This window comes from Zea mays, chromosome 10, assembly GCF_902167145.1.
Source record: "Zea mays cultivar B73 chromosome 10, Zm-B73-REFERENCE-NAM-5.0, whole genome shotgun sequence".
NCBI lineage: Eukaryota > Viridiplantae > Streptophyta > Magnoliopsida > Poales > Poaceae > Zea > Zea mays.
In genome coordinates, this window is record NC_050105.1 from 113256403 (window position 1) to 113277370 (window position 20968).

At 40.8% G+C, this 20968-nt stretch overlaps 1 protein-coding gene across 2 annotated transcripts; it reads left to right on the forward strand.

The window, feature by feature from the left end:
- The first annotated feature begins 1922 nt into the window (after nt 1–1922).
- LOC100278683 (uncharacterized) lies at nt 1923–12402 on the forward strand. Of its 2 annotated transcripts, NM_001371665.1 has the most exons (11): nt 2127–2368; nt 3309–3381; nt 3483–3560; nt 4214–4275; nt 4388–4456; nt 6398–6426; nt 6505–6715; nt 6811–7041; nt 9416–9469; nt 10740–11677; nt 12054–12399. In NM_001371665.1, the coding sequence occupies exons 1-10, from the start codon at nt 2249–2251 to the stop codon at nt 11658–11660; spliced, it is 1848 nt and encodes a 615-aa protein (NP_001358594.1). In that variant the 5' UTR covers nt 2127–2248; the 3' UTR covers nt 11661–11677; nt 12054–12399. The 2 variants fall into 2 exon arrangements, with proteins under 2 accessions (XP_035818902.1, NP_001358594.1); XM_035963009.1 differs by lacking the exon at nt 4214–4275 and having other exon boundaries at nt 1923–2368; nt 12054–12402.
- Nucleotides 12403–20968: the final 8566 nt, after the last annotated feature.

Consider the following 20968-nt stretch of genomic DNA (forward strand, 5'->3'; position numbering starts at 1 on the left):
CTAAATAACTCCAGAAAATCATAACTAAATAACTGTAAATCCAAATTTAGTGATTCTTGTTCCTACGATCTCATTACGCAACGTAGAATATTATAATGCATTTTGTTATGTTGTTAGGTGTGATGTTAATTTCTGCTATACTATGTTTGTTTGTATTGTCGCGAGTAGACGAGCAAGCCACAGAGGATCCAGGGGTTCAGCAGGTGGAGATTGCCGAGCAGGAGCTCGTTGAAGGCAAGTTGTGCCCTTGATCACCTCTTTTTACCCAGTCATGTTCTTATTAATCATAATGATCTGTATAGGTTAATTTTGATGGGACCCAATAGGTTACCCTAGTTTGGCTATCTTTATACCTTGTTTTACCACTGAATTTTTGGGTAGTACCTGCTATTGCTTTATGTGGTTTTGGGCATGGAGATATACATTATACATGATTACACTTTTATTATCAGTTTATTATTTACTGTTCATGACAAGATGATTATGTTAATGGGAACATGGAGAACCACCCGGAAAACAGTGCTACCACAAGGGTGGTATGGGACACCCTTGACTGACTAACTAGGAAAGCTAGTGGAGGACTACCTTACCCGATAGGGGCAAGGGCAGTATGGGAGTGGTCAGTGTGGGGAGGCCCTTGGGTTAATTTTGCTGCGATGGCGGTCAGGCGAGGGTTCCCTGCATTGTAGCTTCCTAGAAACTGTAGTGGGTTTTCTGAAGCTAGTGGAACTTTGTAAAGGCCTCGTAGTGGTACTCTGCCTCGCTTCCTTGGTAGAGGTGTATGGGGTCCGATCAACCCCGTGGCAAATGGGTAACACGACTTGTGGGTAAAGATGTGTAACCTCTGCAGAGTGTAAAACTGGTATACTAGCCGTGCTCACGGTCATGAGCGGCTCGGACACTCACATGATTAACTTATAGAATTAAATTCAATTTATCATTTGCATCGCATTGGGATTTATTATTATTTTAATTTACTATTGCTATGGTTTAGTATTCACTTACATTTAGTAACTGCTAATAAAATTTTGACCAACTTATAAAAGCAATGCTCACCTTCAACTTTTATTTTGTTGATCAGCCTTACACTTCACATGAATTCCCACCTTTGGTGAGTTCATGCACATTATTCCCCACAACTTGTTGAGCTATGATCTTTTGTGAGCTCACTCTTGCGATATATAAACCCTCCACATGTGAAGAGAAGGTGGTTGAAGAGGAGCCGCCCTACAATGAAGCTTACATGTTGATTTAGGTGGCGTCTCCCAGTCAGCTCTGTGGCGCCAGAAAATAATATTTAGTTCGTTTTTATCATTATTTATTTCCTTGTAAGACTTTCGTTATGTAATAATTATATTTATGATATTTATGACATTTATTTCTATACACTTTGTCATTATATGTGATGTTCTTTCTTGGCGCACATATGAGACGCACCCAACTTTATCCTTTAAATCCGGGTGTGACTGTTCTCTACTGCGGCTCGGTGCCAGAAATAGTTAATGCAGCCGACCACTTATGGCTGGTCAGTCTTAGGCCAGACAAGGAATCCCCTCGAGTGGCTTTCCTTCGGTTCGCGCGGTCCCCCTCTCTAGCTCCACCACGCCTAACCCCGAGCTTAGTGCCTCGGGGTTTATCCGGGGGCGAGCACTTCCAGGGTAGACAGTTCCCTTATCCCCTGCTAGTCGGTGATTCCATATAGTCCAGAGATTCTTATCCCGTACAATCTCTCCGATCGGTGGGCCTCAGAGACCCGTGGATCTTTTTCATGACAGAAATGAAGGGGATCGTAAAGAAATTTGAGTTTCCAAACTAGTGCTAAGAGATTTTTCTTCCTTGTCTTTTCGGGAGATTTTTCTTCCTTGTCTTTTCGGGTTTCTCTTCCCTTACTTTCAAACTTGCCTTTAAAAGTTCTAAGCAGGAGCAGCCATGCAACTACCTTTTTTATGTTTGTTTATGCCATATATTTGGGTCATGCTGGTTTCGTTTGGTCAAACATGGACCAAAATAAATGACTCCATGTATTCTCTCTCCGAAAATCACGCCATAAAGACTCTCCTCTCCGACGACTGACCGTTCCCCGACTCTCTCTCCACATCAGTTTTGGTCCCAAATTCAGCCTGAGAGCTGCAGCAGCGAAGAGCCGAAGAAAGCCAGCCTCGCCTTCCCCCTCTCCCCATACTAATCATCATCAAGGGCCTGCGATTCCAAGTTGCGTTTCCTGTCTGGGGATTCAGGGTGGAAGGAGATGAAATCGCCATTGCGCAGGTTCCGGGGCTTCGCCCTTCATCACCACCACCACCACAGGGAGAGGAAGGACCACCGCCCGCCGTCCGCCAAGCTCGACGAGCTCGTCTACGCCGCCCAGGTCTCCTCTCCGCCGCGAACGCCTCTGTTCATTCCTCTCGGTTATTGCCGTTCGTTCTGCCGTGTGGTTACGCGTTAAAGTCGGATCGTGTGTGCTCGTCGAGGAGCCGCTGTCCCGTCGCTTGCTTATGCCGCTGATTTTCATGGGCTGTGTTGGCCGCAGTGATTTGTTCCTGGGGCACGATGATTTTTTAGGATCGAATGACCTTCGCCTATACATTCTTTTCTGAGCTATAAATCCTTTTTCGTGTTTATTTCTTATATATAGTTTTGCGCTTTTTCTTTTAGACTGGGAATTCTACTTAGTAATCTGTTCATACATTATTTGGATATGATCAGTGAAATGTGTGGATTTGATCGCTTTCATGTATTATTGTGGCCACTAGAGATTTGGAGTCCAGAAGCACATAGTATTCATTTTGTGGCCTGTTTCTTCCTGGTCAAAGTCCACGGTAGGAAGCTTGGGTCGCAGAAAGTAGCTATCTAGAACTCGTCTACAGTCAGCAATTCAAAGTCGTCATGAGAGGAACTGATCATTTGTTTAACCTAGCATTGCCTGCTGGGCGTTATTATATTCAATACCAGTGGAAATACGTTTTCTGAAATTCAGGGGAATTGAGTCTTTTTTTTCAGCATTTCCGTCTCAGATACAATGAACAGTTCCTGTCTTTACTTGACTGCATCTTAATGGATAAATTATGGTGAAAGCTGTTCAGACATGAATGTGATGTTGGATAGTGATTGAAGTTTATTATATGGTACAAGTTTGACAGGACTATAAGCTGATCCATGATTTAAATTTTCAGACAAATTCACAAGTCATTCACTTTCTCATGTGAACTGTAATAGGAAGAAAAGATTTGGGGCCACAACTGCCCTCTAGTGGAAATTAAAAAAATTTAACCCACCTTTTGCAACAAACATGGAATTGTACTTTGCAGGAAATGGAAGATATGAGGAACTGTTACGATAGCTTGCTTTCAGCTGCAGCCGCAACGACAAATAGTGTATATGGTGATTGCTATTTTTACTTCTAATGAAATAAAACTGTCCCTATCTTCACATCAGATATTTCATCTGTCGTTCTTACAGTCACATGTAATCTATTTATACAGAGTTTGCGGAAGCCATGGGTGAAATGGGAACTTGCTTGCTTGAAAAAGCTGCATTGAATTATGATGATGATGAAAGTGGTGAGTGATTTCGTGGATCTGTATGTATGAGATGGAAATTTGTGGTTTGAAATTATTCTTACGAGTGTCTTTAGCAAATTGGTTTTCGTGTTTTAGAGCCAACTATACTATTTTTCAGCATATCCATTTCTTTCTTGAGCGGTGTATGCCATTTTTGTATGGATAAGCCCTGAAACAAAATTTTCTGCTACTCAGCCCCCTGTATAAAGAGAGACAGGTGTTGGCTGAATCTGAAACACGAGGAGGCAGTAAAATGGGATTTGGAAGAATAGAATATTATCCACTGGATTTGGATAGAATCCTCTTAAGCAATTCATTTACCTGAAGTACTGAATCATGAACTGATCTTCAAGATGTACTAGTAATATTTGTTTATTTTAGACATTTTCTTATTTTTTACCACTAGTACAAATTTTGAGGGTGTTCTTTTTTTTGACATCGTGTCAGCCTTGTCATCCAGTTTTGCCATACTAGTGTCCACTTTATCTCTTGATAGCCAAATCCTTCATTGAAAACTTTTGTTAGTTGATGATACTTTTCTTCTAGCTTTCAGTGAATGTAGAAAACAAAATTGTGTTTGTTTTTTAGAGATACATCTCTATTTTAAGAAGTATCGGGCCTTCTTCGTTCTATTCATTTAGCCTTACCTGCAGGTAAAGTGCTGATGAAGCTAGGGAAGGCCCAATTTGAACTACAAAAGTTTGTGGATGACTATGTAAAGTCCTTTTACACTGTTGTAAAATTCTATCACAACATATTCTTCAATCCATCATACTATTTAATGTATGATCTGTATGTTTACTAGTATTTTTTTCCTTTCTTTATAGCGTACAAATATTATAAATACAATCACAAATCCATCAGAGTCCCTTCTGAAAGAGCTACAAGTCGTAGAGGTTAGATCTCCCTGCTTATGCTTTTCTCAACTTCATGCATTTGTGAGCTCACCTTCAAATATTGTCACTTTGCTATTTTATTGTTCATATTGCATTTATCATCCAAATAAAAGAAAAAAATAGAACTCCTTCCTGGGTCAGCAATACAAGCGCCGCCATAGGTCCAGGGGTCAGTTAGAGTCGTCGCCACAAGTCCAGGAGTTAGTTAGATCTAACCCCTTATTATTAGGATCAGATAATCTTATCAGTTAGTTGGAGGGTAAACAGCCGCACCTGTGCTATAAGGGCGCGGGTAGTTTGTATTAGGTTTTCCTTATAAAGAAAAGAGTTTTCGGTCGTGGGAACTCCTTGGTCACCGTGGCTGATCACGCAGATTATGAAGGTGCCGGTGGAGTTACAAATGAGTTCAGCTTTTCACCCCCAATACAACAGCAGTCCGAAGTGGTTAAAAGGGTCATCACAATGTATTTGCGATGCTTAGCTGGCGATCGGCCAAAATCTTGGCTTCAGTGGCTACCTTGGACAGAGTTTTGTTATAATTCATCATACCAAACATCACTCAAGTGCTCACCATTCCAAGTTGTGTATGGCCGACCACCACCGACCTTGCAATCTTATTACTCAGGATCCGCTAAAGTTGCTGCAGTTGACCAGCAGCTGATAGACAGGGATGTCTTCTTGAGTGAAATCAGAGAGCGACTTGTTCAGGCTCAGGTGACAATGAAGGCATACTAGGACCGAACTCGGCAGGATGTCCATTTCAGCGTGGGTGATTGGGTTTGGTTGAAATTACAGCAGCGTTAAGCTGTGGGTGTCACTACTGCAGCACCATCCAAGCTTGGTCCTCGGTATTATGATCCATATCAGATTATTAGCAGGGTGGGAGAAGTGTCTTACAAGCTACAGCTACCTCCACAAACCCGGATCCATGACGTTTTCCATGTTTCCTTGCTCAAGAAGTTTGAAGGTGCTCTGCCAACGGAGGTGATGCCCTTGCCAGACCTGTTTCATGGGCGCGTGGTGCCATCACCAGAGAAGGTGCTGCGGGCAAGATTGATCAGAGGTGTTTCGGAAGTTCTTGTCAAATGGCTTGGAAGATCTGAACCTGACGCTATGTGGGAATAGTTGGAAGATTTTAAGACCAAGTATTCAAGTGTAGAACTCGAGGACGAGCTCTTTGTTGTGAAGGGAGGAAATGTTGTCGACTCCTTCTTGGGTAAGGAGTACAAGCGTCACCATAGGTCCAGGGCCCAGGGGTCAGTTGGAGGTGTCGCCATAAATCCAGGAGTTAGTTAGATCTAACTCATTATTAGGGTCAGATAATCTTGTCAATTAGTTGGAGGGTAAACATCCGCACCGGTACTATAAGGGTGCGAGTAGTTTGTATTAGGTTTTCCTTATAAGAAAAGAGTTTCCGGTTGTGGGAACTCCTTTGTCACCATAGCTGATCTTGCAGCTTATGACGGTGTCGATGGAGTTCCAGTGGCCAGCCAGAGTCCCTACCTCCTGAGATCTCTCCCCCAGTCCAGTTACCTCCTCCACTGTCCCCTACACAGCCCCAAGAGACCAAACCTTATTGTTGGAATATAATATAAGTGAATTGTCCGCCTCGTCCTATCAGCTTAAGCTTTTAGGTTAGACTAATTGGTGCATGCAACTTAATATGGTACCAGAGCTAGATCACGAGTTAGAATACTGGTTAGTGCAGTTCAAATAAAATAATTGTTGTTCGCTCCTATTCCACGTCTGAGACCTAAGAGAGGCTCGACGTGAGTGAGAGTATTGGAATATAATATAAGTGAATTGTCCGTCTCTTCTTATCAGCTTAAGCTTTTAGGTTAGACTGGTTGGTGCATGCAACTTAATACTTATCATCCTCACTTAGTTTAGTCCATCATTTGACATGTATGCTATCCTTACATTTCTTTCCTACTGATGCAGGAAATGAAAGACCAATGTGATCAAAAAAGGTACACATTTCATGAATGCTATCTTATCCATTTTATAATTTGTGCTTTCCCTCCTTGTAAATATTTTTTCCCTTTCAGAGTGGAATATGAAGCCATGCGAGCAGCCTATGGGGAGAAAGGAGGGCGATTGAGGCACCTAAAAAATGAATCATTCTCATTGGGACAACTGCAAACTTCATTTCTTGAGTACCAAGAGGAGGCGGCATTGTTTATTTTTCGCTTGAAATCACTAAAGCAAGGTCAATTTTTAAGTATTTTGACACAGGCTGCTCGTCATCATGCTTCTCAGGTAGCTTAACATGTCTTCACACAGAACTACAACTAATGATGACTATTATGCAGTGGTAAAGACTACAACTATCTTACCGTTGTTTGGATTTTCAGTTGAGTTTTTTCAGGAAAGGGCTGAAGCATCTAGAGGCTTTGGAGCCTTGTGTCAAAGCAGTTGCTGAGAAGCAGCACATTGACTACCACTTCAGTGGACTGGATAATAACAGTGATATTGATGATTACAGCTCTTACCAGGATAATCATAGTGATGGCAGTGAGTTAAGTTTTAACTATGAGATAAATGACAGGGACAAGGACCTCCCCACTTTCAGAAGTCCAATGGATGTAAGTTCTTTTCCAGATGATCAATTCATATGATATTATGTAGCTAAGTTTCATTTACTAAACTAGGTCCATCCTTTGTTCTTAGTGATAAATCATTCCAGCATCATCTCGCAATATGAGCAACTTTAGATGATTACTTAAAAGTAGACCAACCTAGGACGAACTAGGTGGCATTTTATTAAGAAAAAAAATAGGCACTCAATTTGGCCTCAACGAGAACTTGAACCTGGGTGGTCTGGGCATAGATCCACACCCTTGACCAACTGAGATAGATCAGCTTCCTTTTCATAGATGATTAAATATGTTGCCAAAGTTTCTTTGCAGTCAGTTAACCTTCAGCTTAAATAATAACTTGGTTTGGTTTTATCCCTTCATGAGGAAGGAAACACTCTAAAACTTGTTTCATTAATTTTTTTAGAACAATGCACGAGAGGTGCATGTCATTTAATTACTTTTATTAATAAGATAGAAAAGACATACAAATAGGTGATGCTAGAGGTGACCCGCCTTGTGAACCCCCCTCCACACACCTAGACAGCAAAATTATTACAAACATGTAGGGATGTGAATGGGCCAGGACGACCCATTGGATAGTTGACCCGACCCACAAAAGCAAGGTCATTGGGTCACAGGGGCCAGCCTCAGTCTGAAATGGGCTGATAGGACCAGAACCTATTGTCCCAATAGGTAACATGGGTTGACCCAATCATCACATAACAATCTTGTATTTTTAAATTTGTCCGAATAAGCACAGTTGGTCATAACTTGTAAGCATGTCTTTGGTAGATCGAGTACTATCATACTTTGGAGGTGAAAATAGATAAAATTAAAATCATAGCAAACTTGTGATGTACTGGGTTAGGAAGGATAGCCTTTAAGTGAAATGGGTCGACCCATGGCCCCTAAAGTTACATTGAGACCGTGACTGGGTCCGTGGCCACTCAACCCATTCCCATCCCTAGACACGCCACAGACAAAAATAAAAACAATAGCTAAAAGATCAGCCAGACCTAGGAGCCTGGTATCAGCTACCTAGAGAGGGGGTCATGAAAAATTGTTAGCCGGGGTAAAGGAACCAAGAAAATAGAGCCCCTTAGCTTCTGCCATGCCCCAGGGCTGTGCTTCTTCCTAGCTATTGATAGGACTGGAGATAAGCTCAGAGAAGCACCATTAAACACATTTATTTCTTGGTTTCTACAAAGTCCATGAACAAAATATAATGATCGATTGTAGGCTCTATTGATTGAGTCCACTCAGAACAGCGCAAGTTCTGCACAACTGACCATGAAAAGAAATCTCCAAGGGTTCAGGGCAGAGTACAGCAAGCCCAGCATTCTGCAAAAGGATGTACCAGAATTGCTTGGCAAACACGCATGACAGCAGAAGGTGTTGGATGGTGCTGATTCTTGGTCACAAAGTGGGCAGACCTCAGGATGAGGGGAACATCATGATGCCAAGTAATCGGCTCTCCAACAGCTATTATGGGCCTCCACCAGCCAGAGGAAGAAACCACATTTTCTGGGTGTCCAGGGTTTCCAAATGAGCTCTCAAGGACCAAAACTAACTGCACCTTGAAATAAAGCTTCATTAGCCGACCTGATAGGCGCCATTTATGCGTATTTGGAACATCTGATGATCTAAATGCCGATGCACCTCAGCTAGTTATCCCAGAGAATAAGATAATCTGCAATTGCACTAATTGACCCTGGGTATTAGGATTCATTGCTGGTTTGTGTGATAGCTTCCAGTACTGTTCTCTTACTGTCCTTCTTTTAGGAACAATAGGAGAACCTGAACTAACACTTAATTGCAACACAATAGAATTGGGGTTGCTAATAATTGCATATTGCTCAAGAAACATCAACGTAAACCATGTGAAGATTTATACTGCTTTCTTTAACTAGTGCCTTTTTTCAGCTTAAACTTAGAGCAACTCCAAGAGGCTCTTTATATCCTTCCTTATTGATAGGAATAGAGACTTTGGTGAATAAATGCCCTCCAACATTTTTCTAATTAGATATCAATATTTTCATCTTCTATTCTGGATTTGTCGCTAGCCAAAGATCCAGAGCGAGTTTGGCTCTAGAGTGTGCACAAGATAGAGAAGTTGTTGGAGGATGAAAATGTATAGATAATATTCAAATGGCTCTCCAAATGAAGATTTAGAGACCGAGTTCAAGAAAGACCCTTGGAGATGCTCTTAGTTTCAAAGCTTATTGGTTCTGTATTTGTGTTGGATTTCATCTCTAGCCTACCTTATCTTGCTTGGGAATAAACTTTGTTGTTGTTGTTATGTTGGTATAAAGTGCCTGTTCTATCTCATGCTTTACTTATCATACTAAACTTCCAAACATTTATTTATTTGTTAATATAGATGGATCAAGCTCATCCAGTGAGTTCCCCAAGACCTCTGAAGGAACAGGAGCAGGTAATCTTCATCTCACTAGTTATATGCTGTATATTTTTCCTGATAAATCTGTTCATTCTCATTCATAATGATATGAATCCTCTAGGGTAAACATGTACAAAAAATGAAGAAACATTTTATGGGGCTTTGTTCCAGACCTTTCAAGTAATAAAATCCACATGTTTTTGGGCGTCAATATTTCTGTTGAAATGAAATTCAACCAGCACGTTCACATTCACTAACGGCTAGATCATAGATCTTTCAAGCATCCCTGTTCTAAATGTTCTACTCTGCCATTTCAAAATACATGTCACTTTAACAGCCTAAGATAGATTAGTGCTCAAGTTATTTACCTAGGTGCCTCTAATTACTGTAGTGATTCTGATAAGATCTGGAATCCTACTGGAGTTATGTAAGTTACATGTATAGGAGATCGATGGCTGGGGCCTGTACTCTGGTGGCGCATAGGAGCCATGGTTGCACAAAGGAAGTAGGCGAGTGAGAAAGAGACATCGAAGTGGCCTTTGAGGACAAGCAAGATTGTCTTGCTTGATTAGATTGATATATCTCATCTTCTTGTATAGAAAGACTTGACTCTTAAATAAATTATCCTTATTTTTATGGAAACCTCCTAAACAAGAATCAATTATGTATGATTCTAATCAAGAATCAATCATGATCCTATTTTATGGAAACAATGCAAGATATCTAAGGATGAAAATTCTTTGGCATTTCGTTCCTAATTGTCCGCATGGCGGTCTTGAAGTCTTTAGGTTACACCGGTCATAACAGATTCCATATTATTTGACACGCTAATTAATGGGGAAAGGATGCAACCTTCCCTATTTAACTTCATGCGTGCTGAGCTACTCAATGGAAAAGGAAAATTCTCAAGATTTACATGCATGAAAGAGGGATAGAATCAATGTAGATGGCCGTACTAGCTGTGCATAAGCTACAATGACATGTTTTTTTGGGGGGGGGGGGGGTTGGGGGGGACAAAATAAAATCTTAATCAGGTTAGCATAATGATGTCAATCTAACATGTCTTTATCTCCTTTGGTATATTGGTATAATATCACATCTGATGGAGGACATTAATGCAGAGATCCTTGTTATGTAAGTTCTAATAAAATTGTGATAACTCTATTTGGAATTTTGAATATCTGTATTTTCTAGGCTAAGTCCTTGTTAGTATTTCGTGCCTCAGTTCTGTCGTTTATATCCCAATGGGATGACATCTTGAGTCCTGAATTTTTGTTTTATTTTTGACTGACACATGTTTACACAGGAAAATGCTGAAGAAATAAAGGCGACTTTAGGAGTTCCTCATATGAAGCCTGAGATTGGTACCCAATCAGCACCAATTTTTGCTGAGAATGTTCCTGATCCATCTATGAGATTCCGGAAAATGAACTTGTTAACCAGAACTGTTCACTCCTACAAACTCCCAACGCCAGCTGATGACAAGAACCCTGCTTCAGTAATTGCCAACAAATCGCCTCATTCAGATCAACCCGAGAGTAAATCTCACGTGGCAGTAAATTTGTGGCATTCCTCTCCACTGGCTAAAGATTTTATGCCGAATTCCATGCACAGTGGACCTGTTAAGATGCCATCAAGTAACGAAGGGGTATCACTAGCTTATTCCTACTCCACGACAGATTTTAAGAAAGTGAAGAGGGAAGCTTTTTCTGGCCCAATCCCAAGCAAGGTAGGATTGAGCACCCCCCTGATTTCTGCGACTGATCGCAAACCGTCAGGGAAGCGGCCTTCCTATGTGTTGCCAACAAGGCCTCCTGGCCCAGGTTGGCAGTCATCTGTGCCTCCAAAAGCTACGCCCAGGGTGACCTCGCTCCCAACAACGACTCCCAGGATAAGCGAGCTGCATGAGCTGCCCCGGCCTCCAGCAAATGCTGGTTTGGTTGGATATTCTGGCCCTCTGGTTTCAAGGCGGCCGATGCCTACTGCTGTATCCACCACCCGTGTCTCACCCCCATCACATACGGCGTCGCCACTCCCACGACCACCTGCTGCCATGACTCGTAGCTACTCCATACCTTCAAACAGTCAACGGACTCCTATTATTACCGTGAACAAATTGTTGGAGGCTAGGCATAGCAGGGAGAGTAGCGAAGTTTCCTCCCCCCCAGTAACACCTATATCACTGGCAGACGTTTCCCGCAGACCAACAACAGAAGCAGCTGTTTGACAAGAAAAGGATAAAGGGTAAGTTATTGCTGCTGTAACTGGTTTTCATGATATAATATTCCTGTGTTGACAAAGGCTGACAATTTTTTTTCTGAGCAATGTACTACAAACACAACGGTTAGTAGACAACAGACATGAATGAAGCTTTTACTAATCATATAGGCTTTTGGTAACCCTTAAATTCTCTCGAAAAAATAGATAGTGTACGGAACTCTATTGTTTACAACTATCCGGTCACAAGCATAAATAACAACGACAGGGACGACACTTGCATTTTCCATTAACAAATAGATAATTAATTAAAATTTTCTATAAGCTGCAGTGGTCACTTTATTCAATTTTCTATATGACAAATGATTTCCGTATATCTGAATATCTTCTCTCGTCTTTACAGAATCCTTGTGAGCAGTTGCGCAACTGAACATGTTGATAATCTTAGGAAATTTTGTATGTGGTTGACTGTATTCTATGATTCCCTCCATAATCTCTCGTGTTCCCTGCGAAAGGAAAAAAATGTAAATAAGGTTCCATTATGTTATCGCCTTGATATGCTTGTCCGAACTACCTCTTGGATATAGTGTAATAGTCTACAAGAGAGAGTTTAGATATGGACGCTGTTGATTCAGTGGTCATCTGAGCTAATTTTTTGGACTCTGGTGTGTAGCTCTACCCATAATACTGCACTGCCCGAACTGATATTTGTATTAGCGGATATCTACAAGTTTAAGTTAGAGGTTTGGGTATGTGATATTTCTGGCCCAGGTAGATTATGTGATATTAGTCTAAGGCAGTGGCAAACCTAGCTGCTATGTTTAGTGTGTGTCAGAAAAAAAACAAAAAACATGAATCAACTAGACTTGAACCTTGGCTACTAAGTTCAAGATATAACACTTATATCATTATGCTAACTACTCTTATGTAATCTTAGGGTGTGCCGTGACCCATATGGACTACTCGCTGGGTCCGTCCCTGGTCTAAGGCGACCACTCGTTGGGTCCGTCCCTAGTCTAAGGCTTAACAAAATTAATGAGTACTCATAACAAGGTATATCTTTCTTTTAGGAATCTTGAAAGAATCTATGGATTAATTCAGAGCAATCTTGGATGAGTGATCGACCAAATTTTTTCCTTAGGTGTACATTAGTGAGGATAAAGTGCACACAAAAGACTTATGTTAGTCGTCTATGGATGGTCTATGATTCTAAAGGGCTGTCAGAAGTAAGTTTCGTCGATCTGAGAGTGGACAGGGTGTTATAAGTCTATGTTTGTAAAACTTGGTGGAGTTGATGGATCAGGTCATTAGTTGCTCCAGAAAATTGTGGAGCTGGAGCTGTAAGTATCTAAAAAAATTTTAGATAATTCATCTTATTTATTATTTAGATTTAAAATATTTTTTAAATCTATTTAAATTAATATTATAAACTACAGCTCCACACTTGAGTTAGAACCTGGAGCCATCCTAAACACCTCCTAAATGGTATTAGAGTTGATCCTCGCGATTTCACGGGCGTGTGTGGACTAGGGGTTCGAGTATATGGCATATGACTTATGTGGGGCTCAGAGTGATCACATGGCATGACATATGATGACACTAGACAAACAAACGTGGTCAAAATGGGAGGTTCATGGCTTAGGGTTGACTAACGAGAACGTCGGTCTTCTAAAGGGGAAGTATTATGATATTCTGGCCTTTGTGGATTATATGATATTCTAATACAAGGCTTAATAGAATTAATAGAGTACCAACAAGATATATCTTCTTTTTTGGAAGCCTAAGCAATCTTGAGATGAGTGATCGACCGAAAAGTTTTCTCGGATATATATATGAGAGAACAAAGTACATACAAAAGATTTGTGATGGTCTATAAAGATAATCTATGATTTTAGCTGTCAGGACTAAGTATCGCCGGTGGTTCAATAGTGGACGGAGTGTTATAGGCTAGCCAAGGGCCTCGTAGATCACGAGCACGCGGTCACCTTGGCTATCTTGAGTGGCTCTTGCCTGACACAAAGCGTTAGTACTGATACTGAGTGTTATAAAGCATATAGGCCTCTAATTACACTTACACTTAGGGGTGGGCGTTCGGGTTATCCGAAAATTTTGGGTCGGGTAATTCGGGTATTTAAAATTTCGGGTTTTGAGAATCGATATCCGAAATTACAACGGGTTTTACAATACCTGAAAATTCGGGTACCCAGAATTTCGGGTTCGGGTTTGGGTATTCCCGAACTACTCGAATTGTTGTGTCGACTTCATAAAAACACATACACCCTATTAAACTAGTATAAAAATACAGTTTGAATAATGATATACATGGACATATAAAACACAAGCAATCTATAATCACAAGTTATGCACACTTTCACATAATTATAGATGTACAAATTAATAACTAAGCATGACATGAGTACATGACATATGAAAGTTCGGGTATTTTGGGTACATGATTGTGATACCCGAATTACCCGAAATAAATTCGGGTTTTGCAAGTTGCTCCCCGAAATTTCCGAACAAAATTCGGGTTTCGGGTATTTCGGGTTCGGGTTTAGGTATTTCGGGTTCGGGTTTCAGGTTTTTTGCCCAGCCCTACTTACACTCCCGTAGAAAGGGGCTTTCCTCGGAGGACATCAATACTGCTAGAACTGGTACCGACACAAGCGTTAGTACTGATTTTAAGTGTCTCGTCCTTGTAGAGGGCATTAGTATTGGTTGGTATCTTCAACCGGTACTACTGTTAAATCATTAGTACCCGAAAATACACAAAGCAAACTAATATAATTAGTACCAGTTGATGTCTTCAACCAATACTAATGACTTAACATTTTTATTGGTTGATGCCTTTAACAAGTGCTAATGTATCTGCTTTATAAATCATCACCTTTCTCGAGCTGGCACCAAGAACAAAGAGAAACTATGTTCATGGCACCATAAGCTTCAAACTGAAATAGTTACTTGTTTTATATAGATTTTTCTTAATTTTGTTGTTGATTGTACTTATACTAAATCAATCTCTATAGAAATTGTGTAGATTACTGAGTGGAGGTAGAAAATTAAATAAAAGTTATATGCATCTTATGAGGAAGGGCATACAATTTTTTGTTTTATCTAGAGCTTTTAAATTTTATAGTTTTTTATATCTAGATCCAATTTTTAAAATTTAGTGAGTTCCTCCCCTCATATATGCACCTCTATAGATGTAATATAATATTTTATTTTTAAGTAGATACATATAATGTAGTGAATTTCATTTAAAGCTTATATTGTTCCAGCTATAATATGTACGGATATAATATGATTTAGAAAAAAATAGGGACTTTGAGATTGTATTTGCATTCAAATCAATTGTAAATAATTATTATGTAGGTTCTTGAGGGAATGTAGAAAATCTAAGTTATATACATCTATGGAGGAAGGTAAATACAATATTTTCTTGTTTTATCTAAATATTTTGAATTATATGGTTTATTTTTACTCTAAATTTTTAAATTTAGTGAGTTTATCATCTCATATATGCTACATTATGTATGAAGGCAATATATGATGTGCACCCGTTGGGTGAATGCCCGATCTTTCGATGAGATGGTATGGAATAACTCGATTGGTGGATGAGACGACGTTCATGGCCCGACTACAGCCTTCCAAAGACACTGCACCTTAGCAACCGATACACCACCTCCTATGGTTGTCACGATCTTGTGGAGCGTGACACCCGACCACTAGGGCACTCGTCCTGCAAGCAATCGAAGAACTAGCAAGAACAAGTAGAACAAGTACTGAATTACCAGATGTAAATGTAGGTTTCAAAATCAAACTCCAATATGGTCGGGTTCCAAAGACAATAAGACGGGCGGCTGAACCAGCACGCGCGCTTACAAGCAAGTAGCGAGAGCTAAACTTGATCTAAACAAACCCGTTGTTCTTGGTGGCGGCTAGGAGGTTTATAAACATGGGAGGACGACCACAAGGGTATTGGGATCGTGCTGCAACCCTAGGATGCGTCCCTAATGGACCCAACTCGATACACGACCCATTGGGCCAAAATAGGGTGACACAACACCATGGGCAGAAAAGGCAGGAAATATCTCGGTAAGGAAACAATTATTACGGCGGTCTCAGAATAGATATGACTATAATTCCGGATCCATATGAAAGTAGACTTGATAAGCTTTCCATGTTGTGCTTGAACATTCCAATCCGAGCCCGCATGTGACCGTGGTGACCGTCACAAGTTGGTGTTCTTCTGTAGTCCGAATCCAGCATGTTCAAATCATTTTCCCTTTCGGTCTTCTCCCTGGTTCTTAAGCAAAACAAGAGTGCACGGGTCTCCATGGTCTAAATATGATGGACATGAACTCAAGAGTGTAATCACCTGATGGTTGAGTTGACGAGCACGAGCGCGAGTAATGGGACCAGAAATTGGTACTTGTATTGGCATATATGTATCAGTAGTGTGGATGTCTTCATCATTCTCCCCTTCTTGCATTTGAGTCTTCCTCGACTCAAGCTCAACTTCCTCTCCCAAGTAGGGCTTTAAATTGTGTGGATTTAACCGTGACTTCGCCTTTTGACATGTCGTGCAACGAGCAACCAATCTCGCCACATCTCTTCTCATCTTGGGCCAAAAGAAATGACCAGCAAGTATGTCCTCCGTTTTCTTTGCTCCAAAATGTCCCATTAAGCCACCTCCATGTGCTTCCTGTAACAACAACAAACGAACGGAGCTAGCTGGAATGCATAGCTTGTTAGCTCTAAACACAAACCCATCACTAACGATATATTTGTTCCATCCTTTCCCATCTTTACAATGCAGCAACACATCTTTAAAATCAGCATCATGAACATATTGGTCTTTAATCGTCTCTAATCCAAAGATTTTGTAGTCAAGTTGATTCAGCAAAGTATATCTCCTAGACAAAGCGTCAGCAATGATATTCTCTTTTCCTTTCTTGTGCTTAATAACATAAGGAAAAGATTCGATAAATTCAACCCACTTAGCATGTCTACGGTTCAGTTTTCCTTGACTACGAATATGTTTCAAAGATTCATGATCAGAATGAATAACAAACTCTTTGGGCCACAAATAATGCTGCCATGTTTCCAATGTTCGCACAAGAGCATATAATTCCTTACCATAAGTAGAATAATTTAGAACAGACCCACTCAATTTTTCACTAAAATATGCAACAAGTTTGCCTTCTTGTAACAAAACACCACCCAATCCAATTCCACTAGCATCACATTCAAGCTCAAAAGTCTTACTAAAATCAGGAAGTTGGAGGAGAGGTGCATGTGTCAACTTATCTTTCAGCATGTTGAAAGAGTGCTCTTGTACTTTGCCCCAACTAAAATGCACCCCCTTCTTCGTAAGCTCATTCAAAGGTGCAGCAATAGTACTAAAGTCCTTCACAAAACGGCGATAGAAGCCAGCAAGTTCTAGGAAACTCCGCACCTGTGTGATAGTCTTTGGCATAGGCCATCCATGTATCGCTTCTACCTTGGCTTGATCAACCTCAATTCCCTGTGGAGTCACAACATAGCCAAGAAACGACACTCGATCGGTGCAAAATGTGCACTTCTCAGGGTTACCAAATAAACGTGCATCTCGTAAAGCATTAAAAACAGCACACATGTGATCAACATGTTCATCCATAGATTTGCTATAGATCAATATGTCATCAAAATACACTACCACAAATTTTCCAATGAAGGCACGCAAAACCTCGTTCATTAATCTCATGAAAGTGCTAGGTGCATTAGTTAACCCGAAAGGCATGACTAACCACTCATATAATCCGAACTTAGTTTTGAAATCAGTTTTCCATTCATCTCCCAATTTCATACGAATCTGATGGTACCCACTACGCAAATCAACTTTAGAAAACACGATAGCACCACTCAATTCATCAAGCATATCATCTAAACGTGGAATAGGGTGTCGATACTGTATGGTGATATTATTAATAGCTCTACAATCAACACACATACGCCATGCTCCATCTTTTTAGGCACTAAAATAACCAGAACAACACACGGACTAAGAGACTCACGCACGTAACCTTTGTCGAGTAGTTCTTGCACTTGTCGCTGAATTTCTTTTGTTTCCTCCGGATTTGTCCTATATGGCGCACGATTTGGCAAAGATGCACCAGGAATAAGATCAATTTGGTGCTCAATCCCTCGTGTAGGTGGCAGCCCCTCTAGTATCTCACTTGGAAATACATCAGAATACTCCTGCAAAATGTTAGCAACAACAGGAGGCAAAGAATGTTGTATATCTTGAATTGAAATCAAAGCATCCTTGCATACCAAGGCATAAGCAACAGAAGTGGAAGCAAATAATTCATTACATCAGATTTTGTTGCAAGCAAGCAATGTCCTTTCAATTTTATCCCATCTTTGTTATTACCAACAACTTTAATATTCTTGTTGTTCTCAGATTTAGCTTTGGTAGCTTTAGCAATATCATCACGCACAATAGCCTCAGGGGACATGGGAAGCAAAATAATTTTCTTATCATGGTGTATGAGAGAATATTGATTTGATCTACCATGATGCATACAATCTAAATCAAATTGCCATGGTCTACCTAGCAGAATATTACAAGCATCCATAGGCACAACGTCACAGTCAACAACATCATGATATGAACCAATAGCAAAATTAATTCGTACCAGCTTGGTTACCTTGACCTTACCACTATTGTTAAGCCATTGAATGTGATATGGATGCGGGTGCGGTTTGGTCGTAAGTGCAAGCTTCTCCACCATGTCGCTGCTAGCCAAGTTGTTGCAGCTACCTCCATCAATGATCAAACGACATGAATGCTCCTTGATTACACACTTTGTTTGAAACAACGTATGTCGCTGATTCTGCTCTGCCTTCTCCATTTGTGCACTAAGCACACGCTGTACAATGAGGCTCTCATAATGCTCTGCATCATCTGCACCAATCTGTTCTTCGGGTGGTTCCTTAGTGCCTGCATCATCAGCCGCAAGCAAAGCAAGTGTAGCTTCATCCAAATCACTAGCAGAGGAATACCCACCATCGTCTTTTACCACCAAAACATGCTGATTAGGACAATCATGCTGCACGTGTCCATAGCCCTTGCATCGATAACATAGAACTTCTCTTGTTCTACCCATGGAGGCTACTGAAGAGGCACTACCTGCTGGTTTCTAGGCAGATTTGGTTGCTGAATTTGTGGAAGATGCACGTGGTTTGTCGCTGGAGGAAGGCGGTGGTGCTGGTCGACTCGGCGAGGGAGTTGGTGCTGGTGTACGGCCGGTCATGGACGTAGTCGTGCGCTGCTGCCATGGTGTAGATTTTCCTGCAGAAACATGAGACCTTGCACACATCGTCCCTACACTTCTCTTTCAGCTTTGCAAGCAAGATGAAACAATCGGGTTACGTTAGCATAATCTTTATAAGCAAGGATGTCCTGAATTTCCCTATTTAACCCACCCAAAAATCTAGCCATAGCAGATTCCTCACCCTCCTCTATGTTACAATGCAACATACCCATTTGTAATTCCTGATAATAATCTTCTACACTTTTAGTACCTTGTCTCAATTGTTGAAACTTGTTTAACATATCATGTGCATAATAAGAAGGAACAAATCTAGCCCGCATGACCCGTTTCAACGCATCCCAAGTTTGTGGCATGTTATTAGGATTCTTCTTACCATGTTCTATCCACCAAACAGAAGCAAATTCAGTAAACTCACTAGTAGCAGCTCTAACATGCATTCTCAGGAAATTCATGACATGCAAACTTTTGATCAACTACAATCTCCCAACTAATGTAAGCATCAGGGTCATATTTACCATCAAAAGGAGGTATCTTAAATTTAACCTTACTAAAAGCATCATCATTACCATGTACCTCACGTCGGCGAAACCACTCATACCTCTGCGATTAGTACGTAGTCGCCGGCAATTAGGTGCTTCTTGGTCATCTTGTTCAGTATCAGCAACATAGTCATCCCAATTACCTTCGGCGCCCTCATCACGCCCACCATTGGTATTAGCATGCATCTCATCAAATTGCCTCAAGAGTGCGACAAGGCTCTTGTCAATATGAGCAACTGTCATTTCCACATTTGCAAGTTTGGTGTTTGTGTTGATCTGTGTGGCCTCCAATTGCCCCATCTTTTCATTCGTCACCTGCAAGTCATTATCAAGACCTTCCGTGTGCGTCTTCACCAGCCTTACAAAGTTTTGTATGATGCCCTTGGTGCAAGGAGAGTGTGGCATATTACGAGAAGCATCATCAACCTCCAATCCTGCCATGGTTAGACGAACAGAGGCAATAAGATAAAAAAGTGAAGGAATAAAAACTCTACAACTATTAGGATGTAGCTACTGCAAGGCACTCACTCTCAACCTGCCACACAAGCTCTTACCAATTCTTACCTTGCTCAATAGGAGGGGCCAGCAACCAACAAGTCTGCAACCGTGGAATAAGTGTATCGATGCCACAGCAACACGACCTGTCAAACTGTAGTCGAAATATGTAGAGTTGTAGGCGGGCTGAAGCAAGGAATACACTAGTACCACGTTAGTTACAAAAGCAAGCTGAATAATCGTTCAACGGTGGTACTGTGCTGGTCCTAGGCTAAACCATGCCAGAGACGTGAGCCTAGGCACAAAGGTAGTCACTGAAAAAGAACAACTAGCACAACACAAAGAGAAACAATAGATTTAGAGATTCAGTCCCCTTCTTTCTTCTTCTTTTCCTTTTTTTCTTTTTTTTCTTCTTCTTTTTTTGCTGGGGCCTGAACCATTTCTTTACTATGACAACCCAAACAATAAGGATATTGCTAACAACCCCTTTGAAATCAGATTTAACAAATCTTGTTAATATAAAAGGTCCAGAAATCTCTATGATGATTGCAGAGCGCTCAGAATGAATTTTGAGGCAAGGTCAGATCCGTTGGAAAGAAGATAAGATAAGCTTTCCAGATTATATTTAAACTTCCAAATTCAACATGAGATGTTTCCGTGGTGGAAAAAACGAGCTAGAGATGTTTATGGTGATGGTGGATCTCGTGGTGACCAAAACGTGGTAGAACTCAAAACTCTAAAGGAATAAACTAAGACCAGCAACTCGACACAACCGATGCAACCAAAAACTCAACAAGCCCTAGCTAAGTAGTACTAGTAAAGGCTCAATGGTCTATAGGATTGTGGTAAAACTAATCTACTATTTTTTGGCTTTTCTGGACTATAGGAGATAAGAAAACAGCGAACAAAAGTAAATCTCTCACTGATAAACCTTGCTCTGATTACCAACTGATGTGCACCCGTTG

Coding starts and splice junctions, on each gene's coding strand:
- LOC100278683 (NM_001371665.1), top strand. CDS start 2,249: ATGAAATCGCCATTGCGCAGGTTCCGGGGCTTCGCCCTTCATCACCAC. Junction 2,369..3,308: donor AGCTCGTCTACGCCGCCCAG/GTCTCCTCTCCG, acceptor TGTACTTTGCAG/GAAATGGAAGATATGAGGAA. Junction 6,716..6,810: donor CTCGTCATCATGCTTCTCAG/GTAGCTTAACAT, acceptor TTGGATTTTCAG/TTGAGTTTTTTCAGGAAAGG.